Below are 20,633 nucleotides of genomic sequence, written 5' to 3' on the forward strand. Positions count from 1 at the left end.
TTTAATTGATCACTACCATTCAAGACTGAATATGGTAGGTCTTCAGTGATTTAATCAGGTCTGTTGGTTGCAGGATCATCTATCTCTATAATCCTATGATTATACATCGCATGCTGCTCCCGCTGCTGAGTATGCTTGTAGCCCAGTGTTGTAACTTCGCTGTATGCCTGGTGCTGCTTGTGACATGCTCTCCTGCACTCCTTATTGAACCAAGATTGGTCCCCTGGCTTGATGGCAATGATGTTAGTATGGAGCATATGCCAAGCCAGGAGGTTTAGATTGTGGTGGAATTCTGCTGATGGCCTATAGCACCTCATGATGCTCAGAATGGAGCTGTTAGATCTGAATCTACAGATGTTCTGAATCTACAGAAGTAACACTGCCAATGTTGTTTAGGGCTGACATTACCTGGGGGAGAGAAACAGAGTTAACCTTTCAGGTCAATGACCTTTTGCCAGAGCTCCAATTCCAATTGGGGGTGGTAGGGGGTAGTTTGGGGTGGTGGGGGAAAGATATTGCTCAGAAGTTTATTCTGAAAGACAGTTTGTAAAAGAAAAAGGCCTTCCCAATACAGCTTCCGCTGTGAATCACTTCCCACCCTATGCTTGTGATTCTATGCAGAATGGTGTAAATTTCAGGGCAATATCAGAGCATCTAGCGCAAGTCTCCGATGACAGGGTCAGTATCGGAAGCATCCTCAGAGGGGTCCGGCCAACATATTTTTGCCCTTCGGAAGAAAGGACTTCGCAATATTTTTATTGGAAGATCCAGCCCATGAGCTCTCTACGGATGCTGCCTGATGGGCTGAGTGTTTCATACGTTTTCAGTTTTTATTTCCCATTTCCAGCATCCGCAGTATTTTGCGTTAGCACAAGGCGGGGCGGCGAGTTTTTTTTTGCAAAAATATACTTTATTCATAAATCCTCAAAAACATTTCGAACATTTTAAATCACCATTACAAAAATACAAACAGGTTCAACTTTTACAAACTGAAACACAAGGTGTATCAGAAAAAACAATGAATATTTCAAACATTGGCAGGCATACATTTTAATCTGTACAGCCTGAGGGGCTCTTTACAGTTCCCAGCCCCCCAGTGCACTGTGGCAGAAAGGTCTTAGGCAGCGACCCTTCCCCATTGCGCCTTTGTGGCGGCCGCCCCAAGCTTAACTGTGTCCCTCAGCATGTAGTCCTGGACCTTGGAAAGTGCCAGTCTGCTACACTCGGTCGGGGACAACTCTTTGTGCTGGAAAACCAATAAGTTTCGGGCAGACCAAAGAGTGTCTTTCACCGAGTTGATGATCCTCCAGCTGCAGTTGATGTTTGTCTCGGTGTGTGTCCCTGGGAACAGCCCGTAGAGCACAGAGTCCTCTGTCACAGAACTGCTCGGGATGAACCTCGAGAGAAACCACTGCATCTCTTTCCAGACCTTCTTCACAAAGACACAATCTACAAGGAGGTGAACAACGGTCTCTTCCCCACCACAGCCACCTCGAGGGCAACGTGCAGAGGGGGTGAGACTCCTGGCGTGTAGGAAGGATCTTACAGGGAGGGCCTTTCTCACCACCAGCCAAGCTAAATCTTGGTGTTTGTTGGAAAGTTCTGGTGATGAGGCATTCTGCCAAATGACTTTGTCAGTCTGCTCAGGGAACCATCCCACAGGATCCACCCTCTCCTTTTCCCTCAGGGCCTTTAAGATGTTACGTGCCGACCACTGCCTGACAGACTTGTGGTCGAAGGTGTTTCTCTGCATAAATTTTCCCACGAGGGACAGGTGGTACGGCACAGTCCAACTACTTGGAGTGTTCCGCGGCATCGTGGCCAGACCCATCCTTCGCAACACCGGGGACAGGTAGAACCTCAGCATGTAATGACACTTGGTGTTTGCATACTGAGGGTCTACGCACCGCTTGACGCAGCCGCACACAAAGGTGGCCATCAGTATGAGGGCGATGTTGGGCACGTTTTTTCCCCCTTTATCTAGAGGCTTGTACATCATGTCCCTGCGGACACGATCCATTTTCGACCTCCAGATAAAGCGGAAGATGGCTCAGGTGATCGCCACCACACAGGAGTGTGGAATGGGCCAGACCTGCGCCACGTACAGCAACAGCGAGAGTGCCTCACACCTGATGACCAGGTTCTTACCCGCAATGGAGAGGGAGCGTCGCTCCCACATGCCCAGTTTCCTTTTCACCATAGACACTCTCTCCTTCCAGTTTCTAACGCATGCCCTGGTCCCTCCGAACCATATTCCCAGCACCTTCAGGCCATCAACCCTGACAGTGAAGGGGACAAAGGATCGGTCAGCCCAGTTCCCAAAGAACATGGCCTCGCTCTTCCCACGATTTACGTTGGCTCCCGAGGCCAGTTCGAACTGGTCGCAGATGTGGATAAGTCTGTGCCGACAGCGGATCAGAGCAGAAGATGGCGACATCGTCCATGTACAGGGAGACTTTGATCTGAGTGCCTCCACTACCTGGGATCGTCACTCCTCTTATGCCCAGATCCTTCCTGATGGACTCAGCAAAGGGTTCTATGCAACACACGAAAAGAACAGGCGAGAGAGGGCAGCCCTGCCTGACTCCAGATTTAATAGGAAAGCTATCTGATTCCCACCCATTGATTGAGACTGCACTACTGATGTTAGTGTAGAGCAGTTGGATCCAATTGCGAATTCCCTCCCCAAACCCCATTTTGGAGAGCACATCCACCATGTAGGTGTGCGATATTCTGTCAAAGGCCTTCTCCTGATCCAGGCTGATGAGGCAGGTATCCACACCCCTGTCCTGCACATAGGCAATCGTATCCCTGAGCAGCACGAGGCTGTCAGAGATCTTCCTGCCCGGCACAGTGCAGGTCTGGTCAGGGTGGATCACCAATTCCAGAGCGGATTTGATCCGATTGGCAATGACCTTGGACAGAATTTTATAGTCCGCATTCAACAGTGAAATGGGTCGCCAATTTCTAATTTCCTCCCTTTCCCCCTTGTGCTTGTAGATGAGGGTGATAATGCCTTTCCTCATGGATTCTGACATACTGCCGGCCAGGAGCATACTCTCGTACACTTCTAGCAGGTCTGGGCCGATCCAGTCCCACAGAGCCGAACACAACTCCGCCGGCAAGCCGTCGCTTCCAGGAGTTTTACTCTTCTCGAAGGACTCAAGGGCCTCAGTCAGTTCGTCAGGAGTTAGCGCTTTGTCCAGACTCTCCCGTGTACTGTCATCTAAGACCTCCGTGATAGAGGACAGGAAGGACTGGGAGGCCGTGCTGTCTGTGGGCTTCACGTCATACAATCCGGCATAGAAGGATTTGCTAATCCTCAAAATGTCAGATTGCAATGACTTAACTGAGCCGTCTTCTTCCTTCAGGCTGCTGATCACAGAGCTCTCTCTGTGTACCTTCTGGAAGAAGAAACGTGAGCACGTCTCATCCTGCTCCACGGAGCGGACTCTGGAACGGAAGATGATCTTGGAGGCCTCCGAGGCAAAGAGCGAGGCTTGCTGGCTCTTCACCTCTTGGAGTTCCTCCTTGATATCGATCCCCATCGACTGCAGCCAGAGCAGATTCTGGAGTTTTTCTGGAGTCGGGACATTTCCCTCTGTTCCTTTCTAGCTTTCTGGGTGCCTTTGAGGACGAAAAAACTCTTGATGTTTCCCTTGATCGCTTCCCACCAGTGTGTCAGGGACTCAAAGAGGGGTTTCATGGTTCTCCAACCTTTGTAATCCCTCTTGAGCTCTTCAATGTTCTCTGGGGTCAGAAGTTGCACGTTTAGCTTCCATGCCCCCCTGCCAACCCTCTGGTCCTTCTCTAAGTGACAGTCAGCCAGTAGGAGGCAGTGGTCAGAGAAGAACACCGGCTTGACGTCAGTGGATCTGACTGCAAATGCACGGGACACAAACAGGAAATCTATCCTGGAACATACGGACCCGTCAGGCCGTGACCAGGTGTATCTACGCTGCGCTCCATCTGCAGGGTTGTTGAAGTCATCGTGCAGCTTGGCATCCTTTACTGTTTCCATCAGGGATCTGGATGTAGCGTCCAATCTGCTGTTGGCCCTGCCGGATCATCCAACCGCATCGATGATGCAGTTGAAGTCACCGCCCAGAATGACCGGCCTGGAGGTTGCCAGCAGCAGTGGGAGCTGCTGAAAAACCTCCAGCTGCTCAGCCCCTTGTGACGGGGCGTAGACGTTAATTAAACGGAGTGGAGCATTCTTATACATTACGTCTGCTACGAGGAGGCGCCCGCCCACCACCTCCTTAACCTGGGAGACGATGAAGCTGCCTCCCCACAGCAGAATCCCCAGGCCGGAGGAACGAGAGTCGTTTCCTCCCGACCAGATCAATGGCCCATGGGACCACCATCGTGACCATTGCCTGTAGGAGCTGAGGTGCGGTATCGCACACTCCTGCAGAAACAACAGGTCAGCTTTGACCTTGGCAAGGTAGTCCAAGGTCGCAACACATCGCGTAGTAGATTTAATGCTACGCACATTTATGGATACAATCTTTACACCCATTTTAAAGCAGTTAGTCGCTTACCAAACCTGTTGTCTCTGAGAGTTCCTTCATGCCCGTGGTGTGCTCAAATTGCTTCACTTGGGATGGGCTGAGGAAAGCGTCCTGAACCTCCCCATTGGAGATGTTCTGCTCGGGTGGCATCTGGGAGTCCGTGCAGAGAGCGGGGTTTGAAATGTCCTCTGTTGGAGAAGCTTCTCCAATCCTCTCCCCCTCTGGGGCGTTGCTGCTCCCAGCTTCCCGGAGCTGGGGTGCGCTGAGCGCCTCACTGCTCCCAGATTCCTGGGGTTGTGGTGCACTGGCCTCTTTGGGTTGTGAGCCAAATAGGGGTGCGCTGGTCTCCTCATTGTCTCCAATGTTCTGGAGCTTGGGTGTCACGTCCTCCAACTCCCTAGCGTTTTGCCGCTTCTTCTGTTGGCGCCGCCCTGGCACTTCTTCATCCGAAGAGCTGCTGCTCTTGTTATCCGTGTTGGATAGGAGACGCCTCTTGACTCTTGTCTGGGAAGTGGCTTGGTTTCTTTTTAGCCCCTTCTTCCTTGTGGCTCTCTTCACTAGCTGCCACTCCCCCTGCTGCTTTCCCACTGCTGCCTCCTCCTCCTCCGTTGATTCGCTCTCCTGAGGAGTGGGTGGTTCCGGGGACAGTGCTGTTGATTGGCTGTCTGCTGCCTCAATTTTTTCCTCCACCTTGTCTCTCTCTGTGTCCTCCTTTGTCCCGTTGTTCTACCTGGGGGCCTTGGTGGTTGGTGTGACACGAGGCATTTCTTCTGCTTCCCCCTCGTTGGCTTTAGCTGCCTGTGCATAAGTACGGCAACGTTTGGGGCAGGTCTTGTAGAGGTGACTTGCCTCGCCACACAGGTTGCAGCACTTAGCCTGTTTACAATCTTTTGTCTGGTGCCCTTCCTTTTTGCAGTTCTTGCAGAGGACAGCACTGCAATTGGCCGCCACATGACCAGACTTGCTGCATGAGCGACAAAGTTTGGGTTGCCCAGCGTAGACAAGGTAACCACGGCTTCCCCCGATAGTGAATCTGGAAGGGGGGTGGAAAACGGCTCCCTTACCGTCGGTCTTGAGCGTTACCTTAACCTGGCATTTACATGTCCAGATCCCCAAATTATCTTTAACTTCAGTGCAGCTCCCAACCTTATCGAAGTACCTGGTAAGGAAGGTGAGCACGTCAGCAACAGGGACGTAGGGGTTGTACAGATGCACCGTCGCAACCCGTTCACGATGCAACGGTAGAACAAAGAGCGGCTCCGCTGTCAGGATCTTCATTTCTGGCAGGTCTTTCTTTTCCTCAAACACCTTCAGGAGTTTGACACAAGCTGCCACATGCTTGAAGGTCACATCAAATCCTGGAGACAGTAGATATCCACAGCCTCAAAACCACACAGCTTGAATAGGATCCTCTTTGTGAAGAAGGTCCTATCCATTCCTGTTCCTTGCTTGCTGCCCTTCACCATGACTCGGGTGGTGTTAGGTACCCCATGGTAAGGGGTTTGACTGGTTATAGCCATTGCTCTTTCCCTGGCAGAAACGCGATGAAGGTCTCTCCCCTGCCAGGTAAGATGAAGGGGGCGGCGAGTTCTCCGCCTCAACCAATTGGCTGTGTGTTCCCCCATGCTGAGGCTTCACATCATATTTGAAGACTGTAGTTGTTACGTGTCACTTCCTGGTTGCTATGGTAAAATTTTGTTTATTTTTAAAAAGAAAGTGTTGATTATATGGTACCGTTCAGATTCTTGTTTCTGTGTAAATTATTCTGCATGTTACATCGGGCGGATTCTGTATATCGTTCATCTATAGAGAGATTCCGTGATGCCCGCAAATCTAACTTTAATAGGATTTCCTGGATTGTCAATTTGACTTTGAGCAACATTGTAACTGCTGTACGGGGCGGAGCTTCAACTCTGTTTAGTTTCAATATTGGAAGAGCCCATTCTATTAGGGGATTAGTGAAACCACAGAAAACATTAGCACGTCACCATACAAATAAAACATGTACAGACTATGCACAGGTCGAAATCTTGTCATTTATTTTCCGAAATGTGATGAAAGATTGTGTTCACTGTGTAGCTTTGAGCACGAATGCATAAGGTTGGTTTGCATGTTCCCCTCCCCGCTGTTTGCAGAGTAGAAGGGTTCAGTTTGAAGTTACAGGCGGGACTCAGTGTAAACACTCGGATCAGAGCAATCGCCCAGGTAAGTCAGATAAACCCAGGAGAAACTGCAAAAGCTTGCAATTACTCTTTTTAAAAAACTTTCTAAAGTACTAATTGCAGATTAACAGGGTCGACAAATGCCTTTTCTAATGTCAAGACGAAGGAGTTAAAATTACCCGGCAAATTTGCTGTGTGCACTGCAGATATATCCCCAACTCTTGTTAATAGTATTGGACGGGCTTAAATTACACTTTTGAAATACTAAACTGTTTTATGAATTTATATTTCATATGCATGCACTTATTTATCATACACCCCTTATGGTTAAATGTCGTGGATGTGGTGCACTTTCTTTTTAAAGTTTTAAGAACAGGCTTTCGATTAAAGGGATAAAAAAAATGTGAAAATGCAAATACTGGAAATCTGAAATAAAATCTGAAATTACGAGAGTGAAAAAAACTACATAGTCAATCAGTATCCGATGCAGAAAGGCAGGTCACCGTTAAAAACCTCTCAGAACTAGATCTAGGGGAAGGTGGCACACCCAAACGCCTCTCCGTCTTTCGATTCTGACAGATCTGCTGGAAGTGTTTTCAGGTTTGTTCCGAGTCACCTTGCGATGCTGAGGTTCTCTGCTCTGTCGAGAGATATGTGAGGAGTGTTACAGTAATGTAGAAAATAATTGTGATGACAATATGTTACAGAGGTTGTTCATTTTTGCAGATAACTTATGCGGGAAACCACGAATACTGCAGGCGTGACCAATTTATGGCAGTCTCTTAAACAAGTCTTGGTAGCATATTGTTCATGGGTTATTAATTTTATAAATGCCGTGTATCTCCTGAATATTCTGGAAGTTTGTTCTTAAATCCACTTCTAAACTCGTTGCATTGTCCAGATGATAAGGAAGAACGGTGGGGTCGCATTTTTGTTCTCAGCGGTGACTGGTCACGTCCCTGATGTTGGAATTCAGAATTCCAGGTACTAAATGTTGAGTTCCAGTGTTGGAATCTCCAGGCACACTGAATTTAATTAGATAAACCATTACAGCACCCAAAGGAAAAAACATAGGCCATTCAGACCCTCGGTATCTGTTTCAGTGAAATCATGGTTGACCTGCCACTGAATTCCTAAATCTTTGTGTCATATTCCGGAATATCTTTGGCTGACAAAAATTCATCAATCTCAGATTTAAAGATAATAATTGATCTAGCATCAATAGCCATTTTCAGAAGAAAGTTCCAAATGTCTACCATCCTTTGTAGAAGCATTGCCTAATTTCACTCCTAAAATAAGATCATAAAAAAGGAGTGGGTTATTTGGCCCCTGGAGTCTGCTGCACCATTTTATAAGATCATGGCTGATCTAATTGTGACATTAACTCTACTTTCCTGCCTGTCCCCCATAACCCTTGACTCCATTGTCGATCAAAAATCTGTCTAATGCAACCTTGAATATATTCAATGACCCAGCCCCCACTGCTCTCTGGGGAAGAGAATTCCAAAGGTTAACGACCATCTGAGAGACTAATAAATCAATCCACATCTCCATCTAAAATGGGAGATCCCCTATTTTTAAACTGTGCTTCATAGTTCAATATTCCCCCATGAGGGGAAACATCCTCTCAGCATCCACCTTGTCAAGCCTCCTCAGAATCTGATATGGTTCAATAAGATCACCTCTCTTTCTTCTAAATTCTGATGGGTGCAAGCCCACCCTGCTCAACCTTTCCCCATAAGACATCCCCTTCATTCAGAAATCAGCCTAGTGAACCTCCCTGAACTGCTTCTAGGCAAGCATATCCTTCCTTAAGTAAGGAGACCAAAACTGTATAACAGTACTCCAGGTGCGGTCTCACCAATGTCCTGTACAGTTTTAGCAAAACTTCCCTACTTTTTTACTCCAACACCCTTGCAATAAAGGCCAACATTCCATTTGCCTTCCTAATTACTTGCTGTACCTGCATGCTAATTTTTTGTGATTCAGGTACATGGACATCCAAATCACTCTGTACTGCAGATTCTGCAGTCTCTCTCAGTTTAAGTAATATTCTGCATTTCTACTCTTCCAAACAAAGTGGGCAACCTCACATTTTCCCGCGTTATAGTCCAGTTGCCCAATTTCTGCCCATTTACTGCCTAATTAAACCCCTTTGCAGACTCTTTGTATCCTCCTCACAACTTGCTTTCCTACCTTTCTCTGAATCATCAACATCCCTGTGGCATTGCACAAATTACAGTTTGCCGACCTGAAAATGATCCATTTATCCCAACTCTCTGTTCCCTGTTAGTTAGCCAATCCTCTATTCATGCTAACAAATCAGTCCCAAAGCCATCAGCTTTTATCTTGTGCAGTAGTCTTTTATATGGCACCTTATCGAATGCCTTTTGGAAATCCAAATACAGTACACTTACTGGTTCTCCTTTATCCATCCTGCTTATTAAATCCTCAAAAATCTCTAATAAACTTGTCAAACATGATTTCCCTTCCACAAAACCATGTTGACTTTGCCTGTTGTATTACGATTTTCTAAGTGTCCTGCTACTACTCCCATAATAATCGATTCTAGCATGTTCTCAATGACAGATGTTAGACTAACTAGTCTATTGTTTCCTACTTACTGTCTCCCTCCTTTCTTGAATAATAGTTTTATATTTGCGGTTTTCCAATCAGCTGGTACCTTTCCATAATCTGGGGAATTTGGAAGATTATAACCAATTCACCCACTATCTCTGCAGCCACTTCTTTTAATACCCAAGGATGCAGCCATCAGGTCTAAGGGACTTGTCAGCCTTTAGTCCCATTGGTTTTCCCAGTACTTTTTCTCTAGTGATCATGATTATCTTAAGTTCCTCCTGCCCTTTTGCCTCTTGATTTTCTACTATTCTTGGGATGCCTTTTGTGTCTTCTATTATGAATACAGCTACAAAATACTTGTTCAAAGTCTCAGCTATTTCCTTGTTTCCCATTATTAATTCCTCAGTCTCACCCTCTGAGGAACAATATTCAGTACTCTTTCGCTTTTTATATACTTGAAGGTTTTCATGTCTGTTTTTATACTTCTTGCTGGTTTTCTCTCATACTCCAATTTCTCCCTCTTTAGTTTTTTTTTACTCATCCTGGTTTCTAAATGTTTCCCAATCTCCTGGGCTACCACTAATCTTTACAGCATTGTACATCTTTTCTTTCAATTTGATACCATCCTTAACTGCCTTAGTTAGCCACAATGATGCAGCTTTCTTGTTGAGTCTTTCTTTCTCGATGGAGCATATCTTTGTCAAGAGTTATGGAATATCTGTTAAATGTCTGCCACTGCTTCTCTACCGTCTTACCTTTTAACCTATTTTTCTATTTTGCTTTTGCTAACTCTGCCTTCGTATCCTTGTAATTGTGTTTATTTAAGTTTAAGAAACTAATTTCAGACCCGCCTTTGTCACCCTCAAACTGAAAGTGAAATTCTATCATGTTATGATCAATCTTATCTAGGGAGTCCTTTATTATGAGGTGATTAATTAATCCTGTTTTATTACACATTGCCATGTCTAAAATAGCCTGTTCCCTGGTTGGTTCCAGAATGTATTATTCTAAGAAACTGTCCAGAATACACTCTATGAACTCATCCTCCAGACTACCTTTGCCAATTTGATTCATCCAATCCAAATGATGATTAAAATCTCCCACAACTATTGTAGATCCCTTTCTTATAAGCCACCAATATTTCTTGATTTATACTCCATTGTACATAGTAGCTACTGTCAGGGGACTTATAAATCACTCCCACCAGTGACTTCTTTCCTTTGTTATTTCTTATCTCCACCCAAACTGATTCTAAATTTGGATCTTCAAAATCAAGATAATTTCCCACTGCTGTACTGATCTCATCCTTTATTAACAGATCTACCCATCTCCTTTTCCTTTCTTCTTGCCCTCCTGAAAGGTTTGGCTCAAATGCTTCAGCTGTGCTCCTGAGTCTTCGACTCCCCAGTCAGTGGAAATAGTTTTCCTCTGGCTTATTTGTGCCCTTTAATATCTTGAAAACTTAGTTCAAGTCAACCCTTAACCATTTATATTTAAGGGAATACAACCTTAGTAATTATCATCTCTCCTTGTAATTTAACCTTTCAGGCAGGATTTTCGTGCCCATATGGGGGAGTATGGAGGTGGGCAAGTTTGAAAGCTTCCAACCCCAGCCTGTTGCTGACACCATCCTAACCTTGGGCTATTTTTCCAGAAGCGGGAGGTGCCCTCTAACTCTTTTACCTGAATTTCAGGTTTCATTTCCTTCTGAGTTTGAGGGCCTCCTATTGGCCCTCCTGTTTCAAGAGCGAGGCCGCTGCTCTTAATGGGGTGGCAAGCCTGCCTTCTGGTTACTAATTGGTTAATTCAGGGAAAGTCACTGCTAGGTGACTCTTTCCCCCACACAGGGTGGAATCGTCTGCTCTCTCTGTTGACAAGCTTGGAAGCAGAAGGGCATTTATTTAGGTGGGAAGGCGGCGTACTGGAACCCTGCCGCCTTCCCGCCTCTGCCAGAATTAAGTTCTGTGTGGGAAGGCCCATGGTCGACCTTCCTGCCCCGCCGCAATTGACCCTTAAGTGGCCAATCAATGACCACTTAGGGACTTTATCCCGCCACCATTGGTATTAACCCAGCTGCAACGGGCCTGTTGCCATGCGATGTGCATGACAGCTACAACTGTGTGGCCAGCTTGTCAGCTCTTTGGTGGCGAGGGAAGGGGGGCTTCGATCAGAGGCACTCAGTGCCTGATCAAGGGACTTGACATCATGACGGAGGTCCCACTGAGAGCCACCACATGCCCTTGTTGCCGATCCCCTATACCCGATCCCATGACCCCCATCCCATGAAACCTCCCCCTTCCCCACACTACTTACCTCTGGCCTGAGTTGCTTCAGACTCCAGTGCCTGTCCTTCTAGTAACAGCCACTGCCTCCCCAGCAACACTGCTGAGCACAAGAGCCTCCGATTAGCAGGCAACTCTCAGTAGGTGAGACTTCCACAACCTGGGTCTTGATTCTAGGGGAAGGTCCACCGCTGGCCTCACCACTGCTTAATTGGCATTTAGCTTGGCAGGCCTTCCTGAGATGAGGCAGCCGTGGGTCTCTCACCGGCTCTCCAACTGGCAGGCAAGGCCCAGAATGCTTCACCAAGATTCCACACACAATGTGGGTTTGGTGATCCCAGTTTGCCCCTAATGACAGGGTCCAACCTATAAAGCAAAACCCTGCCTTGAAGTTCAAGTTTCATTCTGATAAAGCTACACTGCATTCCCTTCAAGGCCAAGATAGCCTTCCTAAGGTGTGCTGCCCAGAACTGTTCACAGTACTCCAGGTGGTAGTCTAAGCAGGGCTTTATATAGCTGTAGCATGGTTTGTACCCCAATTTTAAACATTAACAGGATAAGTAGAGCCTGTATGAGGATGTTACCAGTGCCAAATTCTAATCAAAAAATAGCAGTGGAAGACTCCATTGCTTCCTCCAGTGTGTACTTGTATGTATGGATGTCAGATGAGGCACAGGCTTGACTGTGGGTCTGCAATGTTCCCACATTCACTGTTTACATTCAGAGATGGAGAATGGCAGCTTAGTTTAGTTGTAGGTGTGTGACGAGTGCCAGAGTATGTGGATTCCAACCTGAGTCAACAATGACAGGAGAGTAAATGAGGTTGGGGGGAGGGTGAAATCATAAAACACATGGGCCAGGATTTTTCAGTCGGTGTGCGGGGGTGGGCCTGACATGCAGGCGCGAAAAATGTCGCATGATGACACTGGGCATGCGTCCTGACGTCATCACACTGTCTCGCGATGTTTCATTTGGTGGGCGCACGCCGGAGTCAGCTGCATACCCACTGATATTTAAAAGGCCATTACGGAGCTAATTAAGGTCAACTTTATACTGCCCGTCCAATCTTACGGTTGGCAGGCAGGCAAAAAGGCCAAGTGGCCTTTACGTTTTTTAGGAAACCTCATCCACGAGCGGGATGAGGTTTCCTAAAGCTTTTATGAATTCAATAAAAAATTTGCCTGAAATATAAAAATATGTCCCATCACATGTGACACAGACACATGAGGGGACATGTTTAACTGAATTTTACTTATTTATTTATTTATTTCCAAAACGCTTCAATCTCCCTGAGGCAGCTTTGTACCTCAGGGAGATTGAAGCGCACTTTCGCGCACATGCCCTTAAGCGCTGGCCCCAACTCTCCCTCCTTCACCCCGCCCACACAGGTAGTGCAGAAGTGCTACTGCTCGCGTTTTACGCTGGGTGGGTCTCAATTGGCCCAACCAATTGGTTGGCTTCATGACCGCCCCCGCCTGCTCCCGTCGAGCCCGTCCGACACGGGAAAATTTCTGGCTATGGGAAGCTTATAAAAAAAGGAAAATGTGTCATCAGTTCAATTGAAAAGAACATCACTGCCTCAATCAGTAGCATTGCACAAACTTATGTATATTTGGCCATTTATATTTGGTCTTAACAAGCACAATGGCAATTATAAAAGAATGAATGCAGTGAAACATCAAACATTGGGAGAGAGATCAAAAGCAGTCGCTCAGCAGCAGTTTGGGAGGATTAGGGAGGTGGCCAAAGACATAGTATTACTATGTATTAAAGGTGCTCCATAAATACAGGTTGTTGTAGGTTTTGCTGAGATATTTGAAAATAGAGGAAGATGCAACATGGCAGGGTCTTTATGAAGGAGATTCAGAGTGAAGTGGTGTGATAGCTGAAGCCACCAATGCTGAAAATGAATGGTGATGGGATGGCTTGGGGAGTCGGTGGGGGGGAGGTGGGAATGGTTGGTGGTGGGAAATAGATGGCCAGAGCTGGAAGAGTCCAGGAAGCAAGCTGGGAAGGAGGCTGAAGGAAGTTGCAAAGGTGACTTGGGAAATGGCAATTTATAAAGAAGGACAAGGAATGCCAAATAAGAGATGGTGAGACAGATGGGGGAGCAAGTAGAGGCATTATGAGACATAGAGGAGTAATGTGAATTGATGTCTTTTATTCAATGCATGCTCTACAAACACTGGAGCTTTTCCTTAAAAGTATTCTTGGTAAATGTATAGCTGACATGGATTTTGTGGGGCATTAGGAGGCAAAGAGGCAATGCTGCTTACACCCTGCCCAATTTTACTCTCCACAATGGAGGATTCATTCCCTGCCAAGTTAAGAAAAAAACTGGGCATAAAAATGCTAGACTGTGGTAGATCTGGCTGAGACTGTGACTTCAGGAGCAAGGCGTGAACTACAGCCATTGCAGCTGGAATTAAAAGCTTGCCAGGGTCTCAGGAACAGCAGGTGGGCCTCCGGATATGCAAGGGTGTGTGCCTGAGTGTACAACACTACAAGCAATTTAGTTTTCAGAAAGGTTTCCAATGATTGAATCTGATTTTAAAAGCGAGTTTTGCAACAGTGTCAAGATTTAGCAGTTTGACTCCTATGATGCAACCATGTCAGTCCTTGAGGTGACAATTCCAAAAATGGAGGTTATTAGGAGAGTGTCATTGGCTGTTTGACAGAAACCAGGTTGCTTAGCAGTACCTTGGAAGACATGTCATTTTTTTCAACAGCTTTATTATCCAACTGGTATTAGAAGGGGGGAAAAGCCCAGAAAAAAATGCCCAACGAGGACACAAGTGACGCTATCGGCAAAGGTCAAAAGGAACAGGAGGACAGAGGAGCTCTGCTTGATGACAGCAAGTCCACCATGGGAAAAGGTGACACCAACATGCCTGGCCTCTGCAAACCAGGCATTTCCTGCTGTAAGTACAACGTGACCATACGCCTGGCATCACTTGCTACGTCTCATGTACCAACCACATCCAGCCAACATGACAGTTGAAAGCTAACATTTGTACAACTGGCTTACAGTGGTGCCTGTATTATTAAATCAGCAGTGCAATCACACAAAACTGCTACTTACCCTACCAGCATCATCAGATGTTGTCAAGCATCACTTCTAATTTGACCCTTACGATATCACCCAAAAACACGATAAATGCTTATATTACTAACATAATAATGAATATCATTAACTAAATATTAAAAGGCAATAATTAATAAAGAAGTAATAACTTACACATTAACACATCTGCACCTCACTGAGCTGGCATTCCTTGACTACACTCATTTAAATATTTTTGTTCTGCTCCTGCTGTTTAGCTCAGATTGCTACGAGAATTCTACGATTATCAGTGTTAGGGCAGAATCTTGTTGAGGTGACAGGGGTCTCACCAGCTGGCTGGAGAGCCTGTGAGAGACACACACTGCCTCTTTTCCGAAAGACCCACTGAACCACAAGCCAATCAGGCAGTGGTGAGGCCAGCGGTGGGCCTTCCCCTGATATCAAGACACCGTGGGTGGAAGTCTTGCCTACCGAAAGCTGCCAGCCAATCAGAGGCTGGCAGCTCTTGTGCTCAGTAGCACCACTGCGGAGGCTGTGGCTGCTGCTGCTGGAAAGAGAGTCACCGGAGTCCCAGAATTGCAGAGCAAACTAGGCCACAGGTAAGTAATATTAGGGGTTGGAGAGGGGGGAGTGTTTGTGGGGTGGGGTTCACGGGATAAGAAGAGCATGGGGTTGGCAGAAAGCGCAGGGGGCTGGCTCTCAGTGGGCAACCCCCCGCCCCCCCCCCTCAATGTCCAGTCCCTCAATCTGTCTCTCTCAGCCTTGAATATACTTAATGACACAGCCTCTACAGCCCTCTGTGGTAAAGAATTCCACAGATCGACTACCCTCTGAGAGAAGAAATTCCTCCTCATCTCTGTCTTAAATGGGCAGCCCCTTAATCTGGGATTATGCCCTCTGGTCCTAGACTCTTCCACAAGGGGAAACAACCTCTCAGCATCTACCCTGTCATGCCCCCTAAAGATCTTATATGTTTCAATAAGGTCACCTCTCATTCTTCTAAACTCCAATCAGTGCAAGCCCAACCTACTCAACCTCCCTTCATAAGAAAATCCCTCCATCCCCGGGATCAATCTAGTGAGCCTTCTCTGGACTGCCTGATATGCCAATATATTTTTCCTTAGATAAGGGGACCAAAACTGTTCACAATATTCTAGGTGTGGTCTAACTAGTACCTTGTATAGTTTTAGCAAGGCTTCCCCATTTTTATACTCCATTCCCTTTTAAATAAAGGCCAACATTCCATTTGTCTTCCCTATTACCTGTTAAATTTGTATGTTAGCTTTTTGGGATTCATGCACGATGACTCCCAAATCCCTCTGTGCTGCAGCTTTCTGCGGTCTTTCTCAATTTAAATAATATTCAGCCCCCCTATTCTCCCTGCCAAAATGCATAACCTCACAATTTCCCACATTGTATGCCATCTGCCATGTTTTTGCCCACTCACTTAATCTGTCTATATCCCTCTGTAGACTATGTGTCATCCTCACCACTTACCTTCCCACCTATTTCTGTGTCACCTGCAAACTTGGCGATAGTACATTCATTTCCCTCATCCAAGTCAATAATATATATTGTAAATAATTGCTGTCCCAGCACTGATCCCTGTGGCACTCCACAGGTTGCCGTTCTGAAAATGCCCCCCACCCCGTAACTCAACTCTCTGTCTTCTATTAGTTAGACAGTCCTCCACCCATGCTAATATACTACCCCCAACGTCATGGTCTCTTATCTTATTAAGTAGCCTTATGTGGTACCTTATCGAAAGCCTTTTGGAGATCCAAATATATTACATCGACTTGTTCCCCTTTATCTATCCTGCTTGTTACCGCCTCAAAGAATTCTAATATATTTGTCAGGCATGATTTCCCCTTCATGAAGCCATGCTGATTCTGCTTGATTATATTATGCATTTCCAAATGCTCTGCTATTACATCCTTTAAAATAGACTCCAACATTTTCCCAATGACTGGTGTTAAGCTATAGTGTTAAGCCTATAGTTAACTTTTTTTTGTCTCCCATCCCTTTTTTGAATAAGGGTATTATATTGGCAGTTTTCCAATCCTCTGGGACTTTTCCAGGATCTAAGGATTCTTGGAATATTACTACCAGTGCATCCACTATCTGTGCAGCTATTTCCTTCAATATCCTAAGATGCAACCCATCAGGTCCAAGGGACTTATCGGCCTTTAGCCCCATTAGTTTCCCTAGTACTTTTTCTCTAGTGATGGTTATTGTACTTATTTCCTCCCCCACTTTTTTTCCCATGATTATTTAGTATTTTTGGTATGCTATTAGTGTTTTACAGTGTGAAGACTGAAGCAGAGTATTTATTCAACTCCTCTGTCTTTTTCTGGTTCGTCATTATTATTTCCCCAGCCTTATTCTCTAAGAGGTCTATATTGACGTTGGCTTCTCTCTTCCTTTTTATATATTTAAAGAAGTTCTTACTGTCAGTTTTTATACTACTTGCTGGTTTACCCTCAAAGTTTATGTTCTCCCTCTTTATTATTTTTTCGGTCATCTTCTTTGGCCATCAAAGTTTTCAAAACTTTCTCAATTCTCTGGCTTACCACTAATCTTTGCCACATTGTATGTTTTTTCTTTCAACTTGATACTATTCTTAACTTCCTTGGTTAACCATGGTTGGTTTACCCCCTTCCTACAATTCTTCTTCCTTACTGGGATATATCTTTGTTGTGAGTCATGATCTATTTTCTCAAACATCTGCCATTGTTCGTCAACCATCTTTCCTGTTAAACTCCTTTCCCAGTCCTCTCCAGCCAACACTGCCCTCATTCCATTGTAATCATCCTTAATTAAGTTTAGCACAGTTGTTTCCGAACTAAGTTTCTCACACTCAAGCTGAATGCTAAATTCCACCATGTTATGGTCACTGCTTCCTAGGGGTCTTTTATTCTGAGATCATTTATTAAACCTGCTTCATTTCACATTACCAGATCCAAAATAGCCTGATCCCTGGTTGAATTTACAACATATTGTTCTAGGAAACTGTCCTGAATACACTCTATGAATTCTTGCCTGTGGCTACCTCTGCAATTTGATTTTCCCAATCTACATGGAGATTAAAGTCACCCATGATTAATATACTGCCTTTGATACGTGCCCTCGTTATTTCCTGATTTATTCTCTGTCTGACGGCATAGCTACTGTTAGGTGGCCTATAGACTACTCCCACCAGTGACTTCTTGCCCTTGTTATTTCTTACCTCCACCCATATGGATTCCACATCTTCCGACCCAAGATCATTTCTTGCTATTGTACTTATTCCATCTCATAATAACAAAGCTTCCCCACCACCCTTTCCTTCTGGTCTGCCCTTTCGAAAAGTCACATATCCCTGAATATTTAGTTCCCAGCTTTGACCTCTTTGTAACCATGTCTTTGTAAAGACTATAAGATCATACCCATTAACCTCAATTCGTGCCACTAATTCATTTATTTTGTTCCAAATACTACGTGCACTTAAGCGAAGAGCCATTAATTTTGCCTTTTTACCATTTTTCCCCCCCTTTGACCCTATTTGCTGCTTTTATGTCTGTACACTCTGTCCTTTCCTGTGGAGAGGATGTTTCCTCTTGTAGGAAAATCTAGAACTAGGGGTCACGGTTTAAAAATAAGGGGTCACTCATTTAAGACAGATGAGGACAATTTTTTTCTCTCAGAGGGTTATGAATCTTTGGAACTCTTCCTCAAAAGGCAGTGAAAGCAGGGTCTTTGAATATTTTTAAGGCAGAGCTTGATAGATTCTTGATTAACAAGGAGGTGAAAGCTTATCGGGGATAGGCAGGAGGTTACAGTCAGATCAGCCATGGCAACGCAGTGGCAGTGTAGGCTTGAAGGGCCAAGAGGCCTACTCCTGCTCCTAGTTCATATGTTCATAAAAAAAAATGTATGTGTCAGGGCCCAGGTGATTGGAAAGGTGAACCCTCCAGCAGTCATGTCAGGGCCGTGAGGATGCCCTTTGCCACTGTGGATCCCTCTGCGGGCCATGGAGCCTTGGGAAAGGAAGGCACCCTCCTGTTCCCCTGGAATCTGTTAGAAGGCTGCACAATGAAGATGGTGGACTCACCACATGGTGGGGGTTGCGGGATGGGGGTCATTCAAAACCAGTAAAGTGGCCACCATAGGCCAATTAATTAATTAGCTGCCTGTCTCCAGTTGGTGGACTGCTGAGCTATTGCCATACTCGCCTTTGGTGAAAACAAATGGTGGCAGGAACATGTCGGGCTTCCCTCTGAGCGCCTTCGGCTGCCATTTTACCACCCCTCCCACCTCCCAGCTTGCCTCCAATGGGCTGCTAAGACTTCAGCCATTGTGTCATTCGCTGTTACACAGTTGATTTAGAGCATTTCTCGCTAAGCACATCATGTCAAAACTGATTGTTCAAAGTTGCTGATATCATAACAGCTCCCCTCTGGATTGACTTTGACTGTTGTTGCATGGATAACAATATGGAACCTCAGTGGAAAAGGCCTCTTATGGCCTCTTTTAACCACAATGACTGTACAGCAATCAGGAACAGGGACACCATGTGGTTTTCCCTCACTAGTTCAGGGTCATCAAGGCCATGGGATCAACCACTGGGAAAAAAGGTGGGTGGGGACCATGAAGGGCCATGTCCCCTCCTCCTAATTGTTCTGATATCCATTATGTGCCTCTCTTCCCCGGATTAAAATGTTGACCACAACTCTTTACAAGTGTTTGTGCCTCTGTCTGAGGCTAACTATAGCATGACTCACGCCTACCTGGCTTAACAGATAGTTCACAAGTTAATTTAAATCCCCAGATCCAGCATCCTTTAACCAGCTTATATATGAAATCCAACAGTTCACTAAATCCCATCCAGGCACGTAAATCATTAAGTCTTCCATCTGACTTATGCAGACATAGTGCTGTACACAGGGAGCAGTTGTAAGAGACACTGTAGATACTGAGAAGTTGTTTTCCCTGGCTGGAGAATTTATAACACGGGACACTGATTCAGGATAAGGATTTGATCATTTAGGATTGAGATATGGAGAAATTTCTTCAGTAAGAGTATTGTAAATATTTGAAATTTTCTGCCCCAAAAAGTTGTGCATTTTCCATTGTTGGGTAAACTCAAGACCAAGACTGATAGATTTTTGATCTCTCAAGAAATCAAGGGATTTGGGGACTGAGCAGGAAAGTGCACTTGAGGTAGATGATCAGCCATGATCGTACTGAATGGCAGAGCAGGCTCGAGGGTCTATATGGTCTACTTCTGTTCCTATTCCTTATGTTCTTAGACAGACAGTGATGTACACAGGGACCATGCTGTACACAGGAACAGTAATGACACAGGAATAGTGATTCACACAGGGATGTTGCAGCAGCAAGCTTTTTCTGGCATACTTAGGAAGAATTAAAGTATTGGAAGAACAGTTTTCAGTCAAAGCCACAAATTAAGAACTTAAGGAAGCTTTCAGGGGAATCAATGCAGGTTTAAAACTGAAACTAAAATCCTTCAAAGAGGGCTGCATAGCCACACAAAGACATGAAAGAAATTGCCGAACATTATTATTTTTATAAGCATTTGAAAACATGACCAAGGACAAACCACAAAGGAATAAGAAGGGAACTGTTTCTCACAAGATATAATATTTGCTTGAAACTCCATCTGCTAATGGCCTTTGGTCTGTACATCCCTGTAGTTGCAGGCCTGGATGCCTTTGAGGCTTGCACAGGGCAGGATTAGATGTGTGAGTGTTCACTGGAGTCAATTACAGATGTAACACCCTAACCATCAATTACAATTTTTCACTTTAAAATGCTTTGCAGTCTCTGCAATAAAACAACTTGTTTATTATAGAAAACAGGGCCTGAATTGTCAAGAGGGGGTGAGGAAGAGCAGGAAGGAAGAGGCTTTAAACGTTCACAAAGACCAAAACCTACTTGGCTCCATTTATGCTAGAAATTGTCACATAGGAATTTCCTGCTGGTTATAGTAGCAACCGGATCTACATAAAGATTTCCAACAACTGAATAT

The 20,633-nt window shown here is 45.3% G+C and overlaps 1 protein-coding gene across 2 annotated transcripts in view; it reads left to right on the forward strand.

Moving 5' to 3' along the window:
- The first annotated feature begins 6,695 nt into the window (after positions 1-6,695).
- The window catches only part of LOC121282187 (T-complex protein 11-like protein 1), a 64,301-nt gene continuing 50,363 nt past the window's right edge, over positions 6,696-20,633 (forward strand). Inside the window, exons 1-2 of one of the 2 annotated variants that reach the window (XM_041195751.1) lie at positions 6,696-6,719; positions 14,268-14,459. In XM_041195751.1, the coding sequence (XP_041051685.1) occupies positions 14,315-14,459 (145 nt within the window). In that variant the 5' untranslated portion in view covers positions 6,696-6,719; positions 14,268-14,314. The remainder of the gene's footprint in view (positions 6,720-14,267; positions 14,460-20,633) is intronic. The other variant, XM_041195752.1, reaches the window with a different exon arrangement.

The sequence above is a fragment of the Carcharodon carcharias genome, chromosome 9 (genome assembly GCF_017639515.1).
Source record: "Carcharodon carcharias isolate sCarCar2 chromosome 9, sCarCar2.pri, whole genome shotgun sequence".
NCBI classification, from domain to species: Eukaryota; Metazoa; Chordata; class Chondrichthyes; order Lamniformes; family Lamnidae; genus Carcharodon; species Carcharodon carcharias.